Source organism: Cetorhinus maximus, chromosome 4 (assembly GCF_964194155.1).
Source record: "Cetorhinus maximus chromosome 4, sCetMax3.hap1.1, whole genome shotgun sequence".
NCBI lineage: Eukaryota > Metazoa > Chordata > Chondrichthyes > Lamniformes > Cetorhinidae > Cetorhinus > Cetorhinus maximus.
Window position 1 is genome coordinate 158,793,846 of NC_135882.1, and position 16,261 is coordinate 158,810,106.

The 16,261-nt window shown below is 41.7% G+C and overlaps 1 protein-coding gene across 1 annotated transcript in view; it reads right to left on the reverse strand.

The window, feature by feature from the left end:
- acss2l (acyl-CoA synthetase short chain family member 2 like) overlaps positions 1-16,261 on the reverse strand; it is a 114,954-nt gene that overhangs the window by 34,857 nt on the left and 63,836 nt on the right. The window contains exons 4-8 of the mRNA XM_078541043.1: positions 9,482-9,585; positions 8,208-8,280; positions 7,986-8,061; positions 6,603-6,696; positions 773-910 (exon numbers count right to left, since the gene is read on the reverse strand). Of these exons, the coding sequence (XP_078397169.1) occupies positions 773-910; positions 6,603-6,696; positions 7,986-8,061; positions 8,208-8,280; positions 9,482-9,585 (485 nt within the window). The remainder of the gene's footprint in view (positions 1-772; positions 911-6,602; positions 6,697-7,985; positions 8,062-8,207; positions 8,281-9,481; positions 9,586-16,261) is intronic.

Below are 16,261 nucleotides of genomic sequence, written 5' to 3' on the forward strand. Positions count from 1 at the left end.
AAACTGCAAATGTATAAATCATTTAGTACATTTATTTATTAAAACATATTAAATTGCACTAACAGAAGCACTTTACTGACAAACTGTTTTTATTCATTCGCAGAATGTGAGCGTCATTGGCCGGGCCAGTATTTAATGCCCACGCTTAATTGCCCTTACGAAGGTGGTGGTGAGCCTGCTTGGTCAACCACATTGTTGTTGGTCTGAAGCCACATGTAGCCCAGACCAGGTAAGGATGGCAGATTTCCTTCCCTAAGTGACATTAGTGAACTCTTTGATTTTTTATGATAATCCAATAGTTACATGTGGTTGCCATTACTGATATTGGCCTTTTATTGCAGATTTATTTGATTAGTTTAAGTTCCCCAGCTGAGGTGGTGGGTTTTAAACTCATGCCCTCCAGCTCATTAGTCCAGGCCTCAGGATTATTAATCCAGTAATAGAACCACCAGACTACTATTCCCATACAAGGGCTAAGGATTGCAACACAGGGAACCACCATGGTGAAAATGAGCAGTGAAAAAGAGGTAAATTAGGAAGTAGTGATAAGGTGAATTAGATTTTAAAAGCTTGTAGGAGGAATGAAAGTCTGACGAAGTAAAAAATTCGACTATTGTGAGGCTGTGGGAAAGAATGCGTTAAATTAAGAGATGCTATACAGTAATCAGTCTTGATTTCAGTATAGTGACAATGCAAGAGAAAGGTTAGATGTTGTTGATTGGCATCCTGTAGCCCCCAGTGGGGAAAGGTCACATGCAGATAGAAGGCTTGCCTTGGGTTTCCCAGTAGACCCACTTGTATAGAGGATGAAAAGTGGATGTTCAGCATCAACCCATTCTGGCTCACACTGCTCACTGGCATCCTTCATTAGCACATCCCAGCATATATCAGTGTCACAGTTCCAGAATAACTATGAGGAAACCACAAAGAATAAGAGCATTAACATATTTCAGAACTTACCATTTTGTTGCTAGCTAAAATGCAGAATGAGAATTGTCATTTTATCTATCAAGCCCATTTCTTAACCCCTGGGCATTAAGCACCACCTGGGCAAAGCACAGACAGGAAAATCCGACAGGGAGGAGTGCACACCCTTTATTGATCCTGCAAGACTTTCCTTCCATTAATTTCAGTAATCAGGCAGGCACTGAATTCTTCTCAAACTTCACGAGGGCTCCTCCAAAACTAGGAGGTTAAGGAATGTCATTCAAGACTCTGCAATGTTCCCTCTTTAGTGCTGTGAATACATGATGCCTCAGTGTGACAACACAGCTAAGAGTGGTAAATAGCCATGCAGGGAAGTCACCTCCTCACACTCTGTCTGTTGGTGCTCCTTGAGTGCTGGTTGATCCTATGAGATGTGCGTGAACACACAGCTGAAACGTGTGTTCTGCCCTCAGTAAAAATGGTGCAGCTATAAAAAGGAATTAGCAAGAAGGACTTAAGCTCATTCCCCCATGTGTGCCAGGTTAACTGATCACCATAACACAATGATTGGACTCCAGGATTAGAAATGGGGAATTTGATCTGAATACCTACTCCTCATCATAATACAATAAAATTTCCTCCCAATTGTGTACTGTAGAGGCCAGTCAAGAGCAGGATCAGATGTGGTTACAACACCCTGCAACAGTTGGATAACCAAGGCCTGAATTTTTGCAGAGATGGAAAGGGTCTCTGGTTTAGCCAAAATGGTGCCACAGGCCTGATTCTGGGAGTCCCAACCCAACTTGAACCATGCTGGGGCCAGTGTCCTGGCAAACCCAATAACTAGGGCTGTAGAGAGGGCTTTAAATTAAATAGAGGAGGGGGAGGGTTCTGGAAAGTGGATACGTAGACTTACAAAGCAAAAGGTCCTGACAGCCTGAAGGGCAGTTATTTAGGTAATGATACCCAGATTGTCACAGGAAGGGACAGAGTGTACAAACATAAAAAAAGGCAGCAAATAGGGTCAAAGGGGGAAAAAATGGGAAAAAGGCAAAATTAATGGCCCTTTACTTAAATGCATGTAGCATTCGGAACAAAATAAATGAATTAACGGCACAAATAGAGGTTAATGGGCATAATCTTATGGCCATTACGGAGACGTGGTTACAAGGAGATCAAAGCTGGGAACTAAATATTCAGGGGTATGTGACCTTTCAAAAGGACAAGCAGGAAGGAAAGGGTGGTGGGGTAGCTTTGTTAGTACAAGATGGAATAAGTACGATAGCAAGAAATTATCTTGGATTGGAAGATGTAGAATCCATATGGGTGGAGGTTAGAAATAACAAGGGGAAGAAGACACTGGTGGGAATAGCCTATAGGCCCCCTGACAGTAACTATACTGTTAAACAGAGAATAAATCAGGAGATAATGAGGGCATGTAAAAAAGGCAGTATATTAATCATGGGTGACTTTAATCTTCATGTAGATTGGGAAAATCAAATTGGCAGAGGTAGCCACGAGCAACAATTCATAGAGTGTATTCTGGACAGTTTCCTAGAACAATATATTGTGAATCCAACCAGGGATCAGGCTATTTTGGATCTGGTAATGTGTAGTGAGGCAGGTTTAATAAATGATCTCAGAGTAAAGGATCCCCTAGGAAACAGTGACCATGATATGATAGAATTTAGCATTCATTTTGAGAGTGAGAAACTTGGGTCGGAAACAACTAAACTAAACTTAAATAAGGGTGATTACAAAGGAATGAGGGCAGAGTTGGCTGGAGTGGAAAGCAGTTTAGCAGAAAAGACAGTTGAGGAACAATGGCAGACATTTAAGAAAATAGTTCATGACTCACAACAAAGATATATCCCTGTGAGGAAGAAGGATTCAAGGAAGAGGATAAACCAACCATGGTTAACCAAGGAAGTTAAGGATATTATCAAATTGAAAGAAAAAACATAGAATGTGGCAAAGATTAGTGGTAAACCAGGGGATTGGGAAAGTTTTAAAAACCAACAAAAGATGACCAAAAAAATAAAGAGAGAGAAAATAAACTTTGAGGGTAAACTAGCAAGTAATATAGAATTGGACAGTAAGAGCTTCTTTAAATATACAAAAAGGAAGAGAGAGGCCAAAGTGAACATAGGCCCCTTAGAGAATGAGGCTGGGGAAATACTAATGGGGAACCAGGAAATAGCGAAGGACTTGAATAAATACTTTGCTTGAGTCTTCATGATAGAAGATACTAACAGCATTCCAAAAATACTAAATAATAGGGGGAAAAAGGAGGGGGGGAAATAAATACAATAACTATCACTAGAAACAAAGTACTAGGGAAACTAATGAGGCTAAAGGCCGGTAAGTCCCCTAGATCTGATAGGTTGCACCCTAGGATATTAAAGGGAATAGCTACAGGGATAGTGGATGCACAGGTAGTAATCTTCCAAGAATCCTTAGATTCTGGAAAAGTCCCAGAGGATTGGAGAACAGCCAATGTAACACCTTTATTCAAAAAGGGAAGGAGACAAAACAGATAACAGTAGCCAGTTAGCTTAACACCTGTCACTGGGAAAATGTTGGAATCTATTATAAAGGATGTAATAGCAGAGCATTTAGAAATACATAATCTAATCAGAGTCAGCATGGCTTCATGAAGGGGAAATCATGCCTAACAAGTTTATCAGAATTCTTTGAGGGGGTAACAAGCAGGATAGATAAAGAGAACTTGGATTTCAAAAAGGCATTCGATAAGGTACCACACATAAGGCTAGTTAATAAGAAAAGAGCCCATATGTTGGGGGTAGTATATTAGCATGGATAGAGGATTGGCTAACTAACAGAAGACAGAGAATTGGGATAAGGGGGGCATTTTCAGGATGGCAACCTGTAACTAGTGGAGTGCTACAGGGATCAGTGCTGGGGCCTCAATTATTTACAATATATATTAATTACTTAGATGAGGGAAGTGAATATACTATCAACAAGTTTGCAGATGACGCAAAAATAGGTGGGAAGGCAAGTGGTGAGGATAACACAAAGAGTCTACAGAGGGATATAGACAGGTTAAGTGAGTGGGAAAAACTTGGCAGATGGAATATAATGTGGGAAAATGTGAGGGTATGCACTTTGGCAGGAAAAATAGAGGAGATGAATATTATTTAAATAGAGAAAGACTGCAGAAGGCTGTAGCACAAGGGATTTGGGAGTCCTTGCATATGAATCCCAAAAAGTGAACATACAAGTTCAACAGGTAATAGGTAAGGCAAATGGAATGTTGGCCATTATTTCAAAGGGAATGGAGCATAAAAATAGGGAAGTTTTGCTAAAACTATATAAGGCACTAGTTAGACCACACCTAGAATACTGTGAGTAATTTTGGTCCCCTTATCTAAGGAAAGATGTGCTAGCGTTGGAGGCAGTCCAGAGAAGGTTCAATAGGTTGATCCCGGGTATGGAGGGATTTTCTTATGAGGAGAAGTTGAGTAGATTGGGCCTGTACTCATTGGAGTTTAGAAGAATGAGAGGAGACCTTATTGAAACATACAAAATTCTTAGGGGGCTTGACAGGGTAGATGCTGAGAGGTTGTTTCCCTTTGTGGGAAGTCGAGGACCAGAGGGCATAATCTCAGAGTAAGGGGGTGCCCATTTAAAACAGAGATGAGGAGGAATTTCTTCTCTCAGAGGGTAGTGAATCTGTGGAATTCTTTACCAGAGAGGGCTGTAGAAGCTGAATCAGTAAGTATTTTCAAGGCTGAGATAGACAGATTTTTAATCAGTAAGGGAATCAAGGGTTATGGGGAAAAGGCAGGAAAGTGGAGTTGAGGATTATCAGATCAGCCTTGATCTCATTGAATAATGGTGCAGACTTGATGAGCCGAATGGCCAACTTCTGCTCCTACGTCTTATGGTCTAATGGGGGGTTGGAGACGGGTGGATGCGGTGGTGAGTATGTCAGGGAAACGTGTGTTGAGTGTGTCAGGGAAATGTGGTGCACCCTTTTTCCATCTCGCTTCCATGTCCTGTAGCATTCACTTCTCTAAATCCCTGAGGAAGGTTCCTACTTGGATGCCTTCCTGAAGATGGCACCAGAAACCCTGTCAAGCGTGTGTCCTAGCTTTCAACCAGGCAATGACTTTGCCTCCACTGAGTTTGCTGTCCTCTAAACCAGTGATGTTCGATGTGTCTTATATGTGCCCCCAAGCTCTCCTCACCCAATTTTGGCAAGTGGGCTGTCTGAAACACAACTTGTGCACTTTAGACCTATCAGGATAAAGTCTCAGTTAGTTAGCGAAGTTCCTTGGAGAGGTAGGGCACTCTTTTGGATAGGTCAAGGAACATCTTTGGAGAGGTCAGGTACCCTTTGGAGGAGATAAGTTGCCCTTTAGGACTGTTAAAATTAGATATGAATGTGCGTAAAAAGTGCATAAACTCAGTGGAATTGTCAAGCTCATTGTAACTGTCAAAGGGCCTGTCAAGCTGTCAAAGGAACTGTCAAAGCTCATTGGAGCTGTCAAGTTGTCAAGGGATTTAAATCTCCTGGCCTTTTTTTTAAAAAAAAAAGCAGTTTAGAAGTTTTTAAAAATCAGTGCTTGCTATTTCACTCTGCTTGTTGACATTAACCTGAGGGTTATCGTTATAGGATTTGTGCTACAAAACTGATTTCACAACCTATCATTATCACATAGGGTGCTTGTCAGTTCACAGTTTGACTGACAGCTCCAAATGCTGATAAAGTTTTTGAAGTGGGACTATGAATACAAATGCTTGTTGTTAAAAGAGACTAGGTTGAAAACATTTAAATATAGCTAAATGGTTTTTATCAGGGTGTTTTTTTTTTGTTAAATAGTGAATTCATCAATAGACACATAAAACTTTATTTTATTTTCTCTCAGAATGAGTCCCTAGGTCTGCCCATGGTGTATGGAGGGTAAGGGCAAAGGGTGGTTGCTAAGTGTATGGATTGGCATGAGTTGGCACTAAGTTGGTATAGAGGCTATAATGGACCATAATAGGTTGGCAGAGAGGTATATGTTGGCATGGAGGGTCTGAGGATCCATGACGGTAGGTAGAGAGGCATAGGTTGGCACAGAAGATACGAGAGGCCATGGGGGGGGGGGGGGGGGAGGAGGGGTATAGGTTGGCATGGAGGGTATAAGAGACCATGGGGTGGGTGTGGGGCATGAGGTGGCATGGGTTGGCATGGATGGGGCATGTAAAGTGTGTGGGGCTGAGGTGGTACACAAGTAAATGCCAGCCACTAAAGCCACTAGCAACTATCAGCTATGAAATCATACTCCAGTAACAGAATCAACAACTTCCAGAGAAATGGGGACTGGAGAAAAGTGAATAGAAAAATAATAATTCTGGGTCTGAGTGGGCAAAAGAAATAAAACTGGTTATTCATTGACCTGGAATCCAGATCAAAGACGACAAAAATATTCACTGTTCTGTAGGATTTCAAAAGGTAGTACAGGTGGATTGGAGTCTTGAATGGGGGGGGAGAGCATGAAGGGTGGGGTTGTTTACAAACAAACATGGTCATACATAACTGTGGGTTGGGCAAACTTGAGGGACCAAATGATATTTTTCGCTATCCAAGATTCCCTGTATTATTATTCAGCATATCAACCATTAGTCATCACATAGTTTTTTTTATTTATTTCAGCATTTACCTGCAGGATGTTACAGCAAATTTGTCCATGGTTGTTTTTCACCTTGTCACCAAGGTGTTGTACCACAACACACTTTTTCATAACAAAATCCTCTCTGAAATAAATTACAAATCAAATTGTAAAGAGTGTTCCATTTTTTAAAAAATAGTTATAAGTGCAATATATTCTACTCATAGCAGGACTTCCTTTTCATATTATGAGATAATGCCCCTCGAATACCATATTTTGGTTGGTGGGGGTGGATTTTTTTTTAACTGCCCCTTTTTATTTAATAGTTATTTTGATTTTTGTCAGAATCACTGCTTTTCCCACAGTGCCACCATTGGCACTCTCTTTACTGGCCATGATTTCAATGTTATATTCCTTTCCCCATCATCTCCCAATGATGTGGACATGTTGTCTCCTTTTGATTTCTCTCCATCTCTGATCTTTTCCCAGTTTGTCAGCACAACTGCGTAAGCATTATTCATTTAAATTGGAAAGCATCAAACATAAATACCCTGTCACACAAGCTGATCAGAACAAGACAGCCAGTGTAACTCACACAGTAACGTTCAAGAGTGAATGTGATAAATGTGCAGGAGGAGACATAAGACCATAAAATCATAAGAAATAGCAGAAGGAGTAGGCTATTCAGACCATCAAGCCTGCTCCACCATTCCATAAGATCAAGGTTGATCTGATTGTGGCCTTAACTCCACTTTCCTGTCTGCCCCTCATAACCCTTGACTTCCATGTAGATCATGTAGATCAAAAATCTGTCTTAACAAACATGATGACTACATTAACAGGGAGTGATGTGCAGAAGTCACCATGGCTCACTGCATGATGCAGTGAAATACACAGAATTTGACATGATACAAATTTAATGCCAGTCATAAAGCAACTGCACAATCAAATCCATTTCATATGCAGCATCTTCATCTATCACAGAGTTCTTCTCTGTAATGGAAGTTACATTACGAACAACCAGAAGTATTTGCCCTTCTTTTGAATAAAAAAAAGGGGAGAGAAGGATTTGGGGAGAAGCTTTTCCTCAAAGTAACCTTGCAATTTATAAAATAAAGTGTTAAGATTTTATGTTAGAATTTAAGACAATTTTTGTTCACAATGTGTTAAACATACAAAATGGACTAGAACGTTAAGAAATTCTTGAACTGAATGTTTATTCCATTTGAGGAGATCTGTTTAACTCCATGGCTCATGTTTGGAGCCTCCTACATGCATGAAATTCAATATTCAATAATGCCCTCTGTAATATCCTCTCTTCATCAGTCACAATTCAGTATGGACTGAGTGTGGGGGTCTTACAGAACGTTGTCTCCCTCAAAAAAGTAATTTGACATGCTTAGGCATAAAAAGATGCTATGGCAGAAATCTCACTTGTCTTTGCACTTTTCCAAAGCATCGTCTGCAATCATCTTTAGGTTTACAAGCTTTTCTCCTCTGTAGAAACCATCTGAATGACAGAAAAATCAGAAGGGTGAAGTATCACGACTTTCTAATACTGATTCTCAAAGCTTTCTGGCATGACAGGTACAGCTACTCACTACAATAAGTCACAGCACACCGTGAATTACTATACAGGAATGACAGGGTCCTTACCTGCAGTAATCAGTAATATACATTGGGAGTCTAATATTCTCTCACATAGAGACTCAGCTGAGAAACCTGCAAACTAAATGATAAACACATAAAACAGCTGTAATGACTTCCATTGTTTAATCAGCACAAGGGACAAAGTGTTTTGTTGAGTACATTGCCCATGGTAGCCATTGAGCATAAATAGTGTGGCTGAGGCTATGTCTGAATTCATATCTTCTGGTTTAAGGTCTTTGCCCTGATTTGTTAACTGTTTCTCTTGCCACAGATGCTACCAAACCTGCAGAGTATTCCCTGAGATTAGGGAATGTGTTAAATGGGAGCCCATTTATTTTTCCCCTCACTTCATAACATTTTGTAAAATTTCTATAAGATGCGTGCTCCACAGTGCACAACTGAATAGCCAATTAGAACATCACAGCAGCAATGCTAAATCGCTTGTTAAGCTATTAACCATGCACTTCCTGAGATTAAAGCTATAAGACCTAACTCTTGTATTAGCGCATTACATGCACAACACAGCTGCAAATCCAGAATTCATGTCAGAAAATAGTTCTTCACTGTTAAGAAGAATTTATAGCACCCTTCATAACCTCAAGATGTCCTGAGCAGGAACATTATTTTTCTTTCAGGATCCCCATGTTAAAGGTTGAATTCAGATTCCAATAATTTATTAGACTAAGTACTGTAGAATTAATTTGGTACCAATTTCACAGGTGTAAGATCATGAAAACCATGTTTGCAATAGGTAATTTTAGAATAGTTGACAATATAATCAAGGATCAGCTATTATCACTGAATGGGCGCCCTGGACCTGCTCACAACCCCTGACCAGCTCATGACCCCTGACTGGCTCTTAATGACCCCTGACTGGTTCATGATCCCATGAAATTGCATTGGCTGCAAAGGTCACTGGGTCACAAAATGCTTTGCAGTCAATGAAATACATAGCTAAATGTAGTCAGCCATATCAGTTTCCATAAAAAAATCATTGAGTTGAATGACCAGATAATCTGTTTTTAGCGGTGTTGTTTGAGGATTAAATGTTAACCAGGACATCAGGAGAGCTTTTGTCATGAGCTCATTTATGTCAACCTGATTGGGTGCATGGGGCTTCACTTCACAATTCCCTGCCTTCCATGTTTCATATGCTCCTTGACTTCCCTTCCACTATTTTAACCTTGGTGGCGTATCTTACAATGGTTCTTGGCCCTGCACCGGGGTTTATTTATTTAAAAACAAAGTGCTCATCAAGCAGTTGGATATTCCATACGTACCACCACTGAGTGTACTGCTCCTATTCTCGCACACGCCAGCATTGCATATATCAGCTCTGGGATCACTGGCAAGTATATGGCAACCCTGTCTCCTTTCTGCACCCCTATAAAGAGAATAAGATGTTCTGCAGTTTATTTAGGATTGACTGAAAGATTTTGGATGTCAAATATTTGGAATTAAATCGAAAAGGCATAAGAAACTTGTCAAGAGTTCTGCCCATCAGTCAGCTTCCTGAATGACTGTCCCAAGCAGTAGAAAATTCTGTCTCTGTGTTCTGGCGTGGCAGATGATGTGTGCCAGGTGGATCAAATCCACGAGGGAAACTTAATCGCGCAGTCACAACTGTTTTGCAATTTGTATTTTATTTTGAGATGCGTGCCCTGAATTCAAAAGTGATAAGACTACCACTACATCAGAGGTTTTTAAAAAACTAAATTAAACATTTATTAACAAAAGAAAAGATTTCAAGCACATGCATAGGTCTACAAATTCTATATATTAATACAAATTACTACTATAATAACTCCTAAAACCCCTAATTAATCTGGCTTCCAGTTACACCCCCGTTAAGGCAACAGTGAAAACAAATAGATTTAAATAGACCCGGGCAAAGCAACACAATACCCTGGAAGGAGAATTCAAAGTGAGTTTTCTCAGTTTTAGTTCCTGTGGACAGCAACTTGATGCACAGAGGCTGGAGGCTTTTCGTTCTTGTTAGATTTTAGAATGACACACAGCCTCACCTCCTTTATACATATTTCTCACTTTTTAATGCAAATTCCCTTGATCTGATATGCCTTTGGAACTTTACCTTTTTCATAATATAAATCTGTTCATAGTATTCATATCATCAGTAACCTTTGGGAAAAATAAACACTGTTTGGCTTAGCTCCTTCTAACTAGGTGTAACATCTTTCCATCTATTTGAAATACAAACTACCCTAATTTATCTAAAAATGCAAATTTTCCTCACACCTCACAATAATATTATGAGCATTATTATCTTTTCATAACACTCTGTCTTTTTGTTCCATTTATGGCCATTCCACCAGGAATTTCTAGTTTATTTTCTCTCCAAATACATAAATACTTAGATTTACGCAAGGCGATTGTTGTGTAGGAGGTACAGTGCAGAAACAGGTCATTTGATACATCTGGTCATTCCAGTGTTTACATTTCACATGAGCCTCCTCTCACCCATTTCATCTAACCCCATTAATATCCCTTTTCCCTCACGTATATATCTAGTTTCCTCCTTAAAATACATACATGTCATCCTCCTCAACTGCTCCTTGTGGTAGCAACTTTCACATTCTCACCATTCTCTAGATAAAGAGGTGACAGCAACCCATTTGAGTGCCATCAATGGCTTCACCACCAGCCATCAGCTTTTCAAGCTGACCAACAGCTTTTAGGCCCATGTGGCAACTTGTCGGTTCTCACAAGGAAAGAACTGCCTTTTTCCCTCTAGCAAGATCAACAGCAACAAGAACCTATTGTGTAGAAAAGTATCCCAAAGCACCTCACAGAGACATACTGAGATAAATAGGAACACAGAGGCAAAGGGGACGTAAGGAGGGGTGACCAAAAGTTTGGTCAAAGAGGTTTTTAAGAATAACCTTATAGGAGGAGGCGTAGAGACAGGGAGAGAACCTTAAGATTTATGCCAATGCAGGGACGAGGAACAGGAGAAAGCCCAAATGTTCAGAGTCAAGGAAAGTTCAAGAAAGGGCTGGAGGCAGTTATAGAGATCCGGAGGGAGCGAGGCCACAAATGAATTTAAGCATAAAGATGAGAATGTTAAATTTGAGAGTTGGGGGACAGGATGACAATGACTGAATCTTACAGAGCGTGGAGGATACAGGGCCAGCTGGACAAGCATTGCAACAGTCTTGAGGCCATAAAGACATAGATGAGGTTGTCAGCAGCAGATGTGCTGAGGCAAGGGCAGCGATAGCACAGAGATACATGTAGACTATCTTTGTGATATTAAGTGCACAGGGTCAGAAACCCAGCTTGGTTTTGAATTGGTTATCAAGCATGCAAACAGCCTGACTCAACAACAACATCAACTTGTATTTATATAGTGCCTTTAACATAGTAAAACAACTCAAGGTGCTTCACATGAGTGTTATGAAACAATATTTGATATTGAGCAATTTAGGAGACATTAGGGTATGTAACCAGGGGCTTGGAAAAAGAGTTAGGTTCTAAGGAGGAGAGGCAGCTGGTGGGGTGCAAAGGTTTAAGGAGGAAACATCAGAGCTGAGGGCCCAAGTCAATGGCCTGGGAGGGGGATGGAATTGGTGAAGAGGGTTCAGAGTTTCTAACGTGGCATAATCAACCAATCAGATCATGAGCTGTTCAACTGGAATAGACCATATGGCCCCTCAAGGTGCTCCACTATTCAATATTCAACTCCACTTTCTCACCCACACCCCAAATTCCTCAGTTCCCTGACAGACCAAAAATCTGTCTATCTCAGCCTTCAATATATTCAATGATGGAGCATCCACCATCATCTGGGACAGAGAATACCAAAGATTCACAGCCCTCTGAGTGAAGAAATTTCTCCCCATCTCAGTCCTAAACTGTTTATCCTAAGACTGCGTTCCCATGTTCTAGGTTCCCAGCCAGGGGAAAACAACCCTGTTAAGACCCTTCAGAATCTCAGAAATGGAAGGGGATGGGCACTAGAAATAGCACCAGCAGCCTGCCATCCCACTCCATCCCACACCTGAACCATTCCCCCGGAAGTGGGAGGGCGAGGCAGTGGCAGGATGACCCTCCTGCACACGATGGGTAGTCAATCAGGCTCGTCAAAAAGCACTTAAGGCCAATTGAAGGAGTTCAAATGGGATTATCTATTCAGCCTCCTGACAATGAAACCTTCAGAACTTCCAGTTTCAGATGCAGAGAACAGTATCCTTCCCCTGATTATATTGTCCTCTATCGCTACCACATTCCTTTTCATTCCCCCCACTTGACTGGCATCCTGCACCGTGGTCCTCAGGTCAATTTATACAACAACGCTGTAGACCTTGTTCTCATCCACATAGGTAGCAAATACCTTGTACCTGTTCATCAAAGTTAAGGCCTGAAGCTCCTTCATCACTACATTTTAATTATTCTTTCATGGGATATGAGTGCTGCTGGCAAGGCCAGCATTTGTTGCCCATCCCTACTTGCCCTTGAACTGAGTGGCTTGCTCAGCCATTTCAGAGGGGAGTTAAGAGTCAACCACATTGATGTGGATCTAGAGTCACATGTAGGCTAGACCAGGAAATCACCAAAGCTCCTTAGACAGCATCTTCCAAACCCATGACCACTACCATCTAGAAGGACAAGGGCAGCAGATAGATGGGAACATCACCACCTGGAAGTTCCCCTCCAAGTCACTCACCCCCCTGACTTGGAAATATATTGCTGTTCCTTCACTGTCGCTGGGTCAAAATCCTGGAACTCCCTCCCTAACAGCACTGTGAGTGTACCTACACCACATAGGCTGCAGCAGTTTAAGGAGGCAGCTCACAACCACCTTCTCAAGGGCAACTAGGAATAGACAATAAATGCTGGCCCAGCTAGCGAAGCCCACATCCCATGAATGAATTTTTAAAAAGTTAGGGATGGCAGGTTTCCTTCCCTAAAGGACATTATTGAACCAAATGGGTTTTTATGACAATCGGCGATAGTTTCATGGTCACCATTACTGAGATTAACTTTCAATTCCAAATCTATTAATTGACTTTAAATGCCATCAACTACCATGGTGGCATGTTGGATCCCGATATCTGCCTGATTCGCAGCCACACTCCCATCCCTGACCATTTACCAACTTGAAAGTTCTATTAAGCTATGAAGTATGACTGCCTCTCAGAACAAAATGTCCAGAATTTAGTGAATAAGGGAGTTCGGTTTAGTAGGGGAAGAGGGAAGCAGGTATCTGACTGTTGGTGAGTATTTTGCTCATTTATCTTTCAAAACTCAGGTAATTTATCAGTAATTGTAAGGTTTTTTAGTATTCGTAAAGTTTACGCAGTATTAGAGGCCATTAAGAATAGTAAGGTTTATTAATTATAAATTAATTAAAACATAATAAAGATGGCAAGATAAGTGATATGTTGCAACTGAAGAATGTGGGAGCTCCTTACTACCAGTATGATCAGGGGAAAATAAGTCTGTAGTAAGTGTCAGCTGCTTGAGGAACTTTGGCTCAAAGTCATTGATCTGAAGGCTGAGCTGCAGACACTGTGGTACATCAGGAAGAGGCAAGGTTACCTGGTATGTAAGATCCTGAACTGTCTTGACAAGGTGGATGTGGAAAGGATGTTTCCTCTTGTGGATGAGTCCAGAACTAGGGGGGCACTGTTTTAAAATTAGGGGTCACCCTTTTAGGTCAGAGATTCAAAGAATTTTTTCTGTCAGAGGGTTGTGCGACTTTGGAACTCCCTGCCTCAGAAGGGGTCATTAAATATTTTAAAGGCAGAGGTAGATAGATTCTTGTTAGGCAAGGGAATCAAAGGTTATCAGGGGTGGATGGGAATGTGGAATTTGTAACACAAACAGATCAGCCATGATCTTATTGAGTGGCAAAGCAGACTCGAGGGGCTGAATGGCCTACTTCTGTTCCTATTTTGTATGTTCGTATGACTTTGTTCAGGGGGCAGTCACACTCCTTAGGTTAGGGTCTTCTGATTTGGTCAGTGGTCAGGGACAGCCAGGGTTTCACTGCCAGTGAAGAAAGTAGGGGGATTAAAAAGATGGATGTGGAGGACCCTCAGACCTTGCAAATGTCCAACAGGTTGAGGTCCTTGCAGCTTGTGGGGACAAAAGCAGGAGCTGCAGGGTGGATGAGCAAACTGACCACAGCACCTTAGTACTGGAAGCCATTCAAGTAAATAGGAAAGTAGTGGGAGTAAGGGACAGTATAGTGAGAGGAATTAACAGATTTCTCTGCAATCAAGAGCGAGAGGCAAAAGACAGCTGCTTTGCTTGCCCGGTGCCAGGGTTTGGGACATCTGCTCGAGGCTGGAGAGGAACTTGCAGTGGGAATGGGAGGATCCAGTGGTCGTGGTCCATGTAGGGACCAACAACATAGAGGTGAGGTGAGAGTGACTGCCCTTGACATCAAGGCAGCATTTGACAGAATGTGGCATCAAGGAACTCTAGCAAAACTGGAGTCAATGGGAATCAGGGGGAAAACTCTCCGCTGGTTGGAGTCATACCTAGCACAAAGGAAGACGGTTGTAATTGTTGGAAGTCAATCATCTCAGTTCCACGGCATCACTGCAAGAGTTCCTCAGGGTAGTGTCCTCGGCCCAACCATCTTCAGCTGCTTCATCAATGACCTTCCTTCCATCATAAGGTCAGAAGTGGGGGTGTTCGCTGATGATTGCATAATGTTCAGCACCACTCGTGACTCCTCAGACACTGAAGCAGTCCATGTCCAAATGCAGTAAGACCTGGACAATATCCAGGCTTGGGCTGACAAGCGGCAAGTAACATTCGAGCCACACAAATGTCAGGCAATGACCACCTTCAACAAGAGAGAATCCAATCATCTCCCCTTGATGTTCAATGGCATTACCATCACTGAATTCTCCACTATCAACATCCTGGGGGTTACCATTGACCAGAAACCGAACTGGACTAGCTAAATAAGTACTGTGGCTACAAGAGCAGCTCAGAGATTAGGAATCGTGCGACGAGTAGCTCAACTCCTGACTCCCCAAAGCCTGTCCACCATCTACAAGGCACAAGTCAGGAGTGTGATGGAATACTCTCCATTTGCCTGAATGAGTGCAGCTCCAACAACACTCAAGAAGCTCGACACCGTCTGGGAAAAAGCAGCCCTTTTGATTGACAACACATTCACAAACATTCAATCCCTCCTGCAGCGAAGCACAATAGCAGCAGTGTGTACTATCTACAGGATGGCACTGCAGGAACCACCAAGGCTCATTCAACAGCACCTTCCAAACCTACGACCATTAATTACCATCTAGAAGGACAAGGGCAGCAGATAGATGGGAGCACCACCACCTGCAAGTTCCCCTCCAAGTCACTCACCATCCTGTCTTGGAAATATATCACCGTTCCTTCACTGTCGCTGGGTCAAAATTCTGGAACACCCTTCCTAACAGCACTGTGGGTGTACCTACACCACATGGACTTCAAGAAGGCAGCTCACTACCACCTTCTCAAGGGCAACTAGGGAGGGACAATAAATGCTGGCCCAGCCAGCGAAGCCCACATTCCGTGAATGAATTAAAAAAGAGTTCCAAGTTAACTCTGTTTCTCTCCACAGATGCTGCCATAACCTACTGAGTGTTTCTAGCATTTTCTGTTTTTATTTCTGGCCTCCTCCTAACTCTGATGGGGTATATAGGAGAGATCTCCAGCGTACACAATCACAGATGAGATTATGTCAAATCTGCAATGTGATAAATAACAATTAAATTGCTAATATACAGATTAAATTTTATTTTCTTTGGCAGAATTTTCTGGGGCATGAATAGCTGTTGATTTTTACAAAGTTTTTATTTTGTCTTGTACACATAAGTTCAACTGCTTTCTTGAGATGGGGTGACTTTTTAAAAATCACATATGAGATATTGGCATCAAGACCAGCATTTGTCATGCTTGACAAGATGGTGATGAGTCATCTTCTTGAACCACTGCAGTCCCTGTGACATGGTTACATTCACAGTGCTGTCAGGCATCCGGAGGACAGCTTTCTCCTCAGTCTCGGAATTCAATTTTGCGAGCTCTTCCTTTTG